This window comes from Tupaia chinensis, unplaced genomic scaffold, assembly GCF_000334495.1.
Source record: "Tupaia chinensis unplaced genomic scaffold, TupChi_1.0 Scaffold139602_1, whole genome shotgun sequence".
Classification (NCBI taxonomy): domain Eukaryota; kingdom Metazoa; phylum Chordata; class Mammalia; order Scandentia; family Tupaiidae; genus Tupaia; species Tupaia belangeri.
In genome coordinates, this window is record NW_006199485.1 from 958398 (window position 1) to 963180 (window position 4783).

The 4783-nt window shown below is 54.4% G+C and overlaps 1 protein-coding gene across 2 annotated transcripts in view; it reads right to left on the reverse strand.

Annotated features, from left to right (window-relative positions):
• Positions 1-494: 494 nt before the first annotated feature.
• EMX2 (empty spiracles homeobox 2) overlaps positions 495-4783 on the reverse strand; it is an 8960-nt gene continuing 4671 nt past the window's right edge. The window contains exons 3-4 of one of the 2 annotated variants that reach the window (XM_006162054.1): positions 3402-3586; positions 495-1140 (exon numbers count right to left, since the gene is read on the reverse strand). In XM_006162054.1, coding sequence (XP_006162116.1) covers positions 973-1140; positions 3402-3586 — 353 coding nt within the window. In that variant the 3' untranslated portion in view covers positions 495-972. The remainder of the gene's footprint in view (positions 1141-3401; positions 3587-4783) is intronic. The other variant, XM_006162055.2, reaches the window with a different exon arrangement.

Sequence of the window (4783 nt, forward strand, 5' to 3'; positions counted from 1 at the left end):
AAGCCTCAGGATGTTAGAAAAGGGAATGTCCAAGAAATATCATTAATTTCGGGTTCTTTTTTTCCAGCACAAGTACTGACTTTTTTGTGGGCACCCTCCCCCACCACCCCCAGCCCCCCCGTCCTGCTCCCCGTTTCTCTGTAAGAGGACCACTATCGCTGAGCCTACTTCATTTAGCTTTTCACAATCACTTTGACATCAGAAGGTATCAAAAAGTGTTTACAGACTGCACATTTCTTGGAAAGAATCAAAATAAAAAGCACACAGAACCTGGCTTTAGAAGGAAAACAAAATTACAATTCATTTCTGTCTTTAGACACCATTCGCTCAACAACTGCTACATGCAATTCGAGTGTTTGAAACAGGTGTGGGAGGGGCTCGATACGGAATTTCACTTGGTATGACTATTATTTTCTTAAGATTGGGGATAAAACATTGTGAAGTGCAAAATAAAAAGTCCTGTGCCTGGTTGAGTTGTTTGGGGTTTTTTTTTTATCATTATCATCATCATTTTTTTAAAGTGGACTGCAATAAACGGAATACCTGCCAATCATCTTGTCTCGCTGGTTTGGCGTCTGACTGACAGCTCCCCTTGTCAGTGCGCGCATTCGGCGTGGCAACAGTCGGTTCTCTCTCCCTCCCTCTCTCTCTCTCTCTGTCTTTCTCTCTCTCCTCTCTCTCCCTCAATCTGTCTCTCTCACTCACTCACTCAGCTGCCTCTTTAGTTGAGGGTTGCATGTTGATGAAGGAGCCTCCGTCTTCTGCGATCTCCAGCACAGCCTCCGATTGGGACTCCTGCTACCTCACTGCCCAAAGTCTGCGACGGGCGCCATGGCTCCCTCTGACCCCTCTCCCTTTCCCGGTGAATGTGTGTGCGGTTTGCTTTTTTATCTTATAGGGTTTTTCTCTTCTTTCCCTCCTCGCCCTGTCTGTTTCGCTCCGTGTTGTCCGTGTCTGTGGGGTTCTGTGTTTTTAATCGTCTGAAGTTACGTCTATTTCCTCCGGACTCGCCTGCTTGGTGGCGATTCTCCACCGGTTAATATGGTGCGTCCCTTTTTTCTTTTGTTGCGAATCTGAGCCTTCTTCCTCCAACTTCTGCCTTTTGAACTTTGTTCTTCGGTTTTGAAACCATACTTTTACCTGCAGAGGAGAGGCAAAGGAAGCCGGTCAATTCTTCCCCAGTCCGCTCCTACCGAGGGCCCACTGCCTCGGTGCATTCCATGCTCCCACACTCTGGTCTGAGACTGCGAAGGCCCAGTGCCCGAAATGCAGGTCCTAAGGTCCGGCCTCCCCACGGGAAGCCCAGCTCTCTGGTCTGAGCCCTTCTGAAGAGCCCATAGCCTACGGAGCATTTCCTAGCCTGGCCCAGCACTGGGTACCCTCACAGACCTCCCTCTCAGCAAGAAATGAGAACAAGGGCCTTGCAAAGTGAGAAAAACCCCTGTGGAAACAACAAGGGGACATAGAGAGTCACCCCTAACTCCCTCCTGCAAGCAAGTGCAAGAAAGACTAAGTCGGCTGCTGCAGCCTCTGCGGTGGTGGCTGCTGCTTCCCGTAGGGCCCAATGTGCTTTCTATTTTCTGCCGGTCTGGGCGCCTTTGCCTAAATATAGCGCCTCCTTTGCCAGGCTGGGGCCCTGAGTAGGCCATCAGGGTCGCCTGAGCTGCGATCATTTTTTTTTCCTTTGTGGGTAGGAACTCTTGCAGGTGAGCAGGAAGGGTGTGGAGCTGGAGGAAGCCTGGAGAAAGTGGTGAGGGCTGCAAGGCTGGGAACCAAACCAGATGTATCTTTCCAGCTAGAGACAGGGACTCAAAGTGAAAGCTTCTGAAAGACTGTGGGGCAGAAGTAAGAGAAACCAAGAAAGAGGAGAAGAGGGGAGGAGAGAGAGGGAGAGAGAGAACGAGAGAGATGTCCCCCCCCCCATACACAAACACTAACCAACCCCAGAAGAGACCAGGGTCAAGCTAGGACCCCCGGATCACATCACTTCCTACCAGGGCGGTGCTGGTAGTGTGGCCTCCCCCAGAGCTGTTCCTCCAGGTCTTGGGAGCAATGGAGTGGGAGTCAGCTGTGATCTGATGGCCCCCTGGGGAAGCTGGGTGGTGGGTCCCCATTCAGAAACTAGAACAGACAATAATACTGTCCAGGCTTCCTAGCAGTGGAGTGTAGGTGAGAGATGGCAGTGACTATGCACACCTCCCATGCCCTTGGGGCCTGAGCTAACCTGGTAGCAGCATCGCAGACCAGCCCAGCCTCTGGGCCCCTGAGGTCCGCTCTAGCTCTACTCCCTCCTTTGAAGACTGGTCGGGCTAACTCTCCCCAATGCCCCAGTTCCCCAAAGTGCCCCGTGAAAAAGCCGAGCGGGAACAAGGCTGAGTTTAATTTGCTTTGAGTTTGCTAATTGAGGGGGAGGACGGTTCATTTCTCCCCGGCGCTCGCCCAAGGCGCGCGTCGGTGCGCTCGGGGCTTGACACGCACACAAAGACTCCAGGCAGCGTGGGCAGCGAGGCGGACAAAGACCACCGCCACCTCTGCTGTCCAGGAGAAATTAGTCGGGCCACGCCTTGTGCTGGCCAGGCACAAAACTGCGCGAGGCCCTCCTCGGTTTTGTCTGGGAGGTACGTTTTAAAACAAAAGCCTCGACCTTTTTTTGCGCTTCCCAGAAAAAAAAAAATGTTACAACTTAATCTGCCCGAAAACGTTACTGTTTACTGAGAACTTTGACCCCGCCCTGCAGCTCCGTACAGTAGCGCCTACTGTAGCCCTCCAGCCCTGGACAAACCCAAGCCAGGTCTGCCTAAGGACCCTATGCAGAAGGGCCTGTCCCCTGAGAAAGACCGTCTCTGCGGCCTTCCAGCTTTATTATTCCGACTTAGGGTGCATACAGGACTCCTGGCCTCTGTCTTCTGATTCTTCTGTCCCCTTCAGGGCAGTAACTGGAGCTTATGGCGTAAGCGCGAGCCCACAGTCGCTCAGATGTGCCCTTACCCCACTCCCTGCCCTCTCCAGCCTAAAACAATTGGGCAACACGCTGCCCTTTCCTTCTTCCTGGAAGCTTGCGGGGGGGTCCCCAGGACTTTCACCAGAAGTCTCACCAAAAGCGCGAAGTTTTAGCCAGCAGATATAAAGCACGCCTTGTATGCGCAGAGGGAGCAGCAACTCCGCAGGTCTTCTCAGATCTTGGGCTGGGTCGGCTCTTTTAGCCCCTTGTTAGAGCCCAAAAAGCCCGGCATCCGGAAACATAAATCCCGAGCCTGGGAGTGGAACCAGCTCCCCGGCCCTTTACCGAAGGCCCTCCGAGGTCCGCACTTGTGAGTGTGGTGGAGAGCAGTTGCTTGTGTCCAGAGATTTGAGGCAGGGGTACCGCCTGGATGGGGTCGTCGCACGGGAGCGGCACTCACCTGAGTTTCCGTGAGACTGAGGCTGTGTGCCAGCTGCTTCCTCTCGGCGCCCACCACGTAGTGATTCTTCTCGAAGGCGTGTTCCAGTCTTAGAAGCTGGGACGGGGAGAAGGCGGTTCGGATCCGCTTCGGCTTTCGGGCCAGCGCGTTGTGCAAAAGGAAACTCTCCGGGCTTGTGTCGTTCCCTGCGGGGGTGGGGGGAATACAGCAATAGTCCCATTAGGGGGTCTGCTCTGACCAGAGCCGCGCACTTCTCCCGAGGCGGGCTGGCGGGGCGCAGAGCTCAGAGCCTCTGCACAACCCGTGCGACTAGACCCGCTGGGGCCAAAGACTTCCGAGGCACGCTTAGGGGATGCCAGCCCAGCTGCCTCAGCCGAATCTCCACCTGGCAGCACCCAACCAACAGCTGCCTTGGCCGGGTTAGTCCCAGGATACTGAACTCCACGGACCGCACAGCCGCCCGGTCGCTGCGAGTCTCGCCACCTCTGCGCCCGCCCGAAACCTGGGACAGGGGAGGGTCGGTAGTGCCCGCCTGGGGGTTGACCGCCACGATCTGCAGAAAACCTTTTCTTTTATCTAACCTCTGGGAGAACTTGAACCCCAGGGCGGAGAGGCAGCGGGTCGTTCTCCGCGACTTATTTTTAAATTGTTCTGCTACTCCTCCGGCAAAGCACACGGGTCCGGCCGGGAGAGTGCGTGCGGCGCCGCCGCGACAGGAATCTCGCCCGCCCGTGGGCCGGCTTCTGCCGCCTCTGCCTCCAGAGGACCCGGTTCTGGGGCTCCCCGGTTCCGGAGAATTAGAATAGAGACTCAAGGGGAAAAAAATCGAAACCCGAGGCTTATGGAGACGCGGTCACCCCCTAGGACTGCCTTCCGCCCCACCAGTTTCTGGCTGCTTCGAGTCTGGTGGGAGGACCGAGAGCGCAGCTGGTCCAGAATGAGAAAGGGGAGCCCCAAACTTTGAGAGCAACGCCAGAGTTTCAGGTTCACTCATGACAGCAGAAAATCGATTCACCAAAACAACCAAAGAAAAACAAACCGACAATCCAGGCGAGAATGCAGACAAATCCAGTCCAGCCATAAAGGCTAAGGATTTTTGGGTTTTGTTTTGTTTTTTAATTACGGGGTGGAGGGTACATCTACTGGATCCTAGGCTCGGGCAGGATCACAAAGGGTTAATGAATGAACCAACCGCCGAGTATTGATCGCCTGCCGGCTGAGATAGGTCTTTTACCGACTCTGGTCGGCAAACTAATTATTCGCTCCTCTTCTGAAGTTTTAACTCTCCTCCCACCCCACCCTCGACTCAGAGAAAAACAAACAATTTTTGTAAATAGCAAGAAGTGAAAACTCCCAAACAGATTTTCCTGTCCCAGGCCATC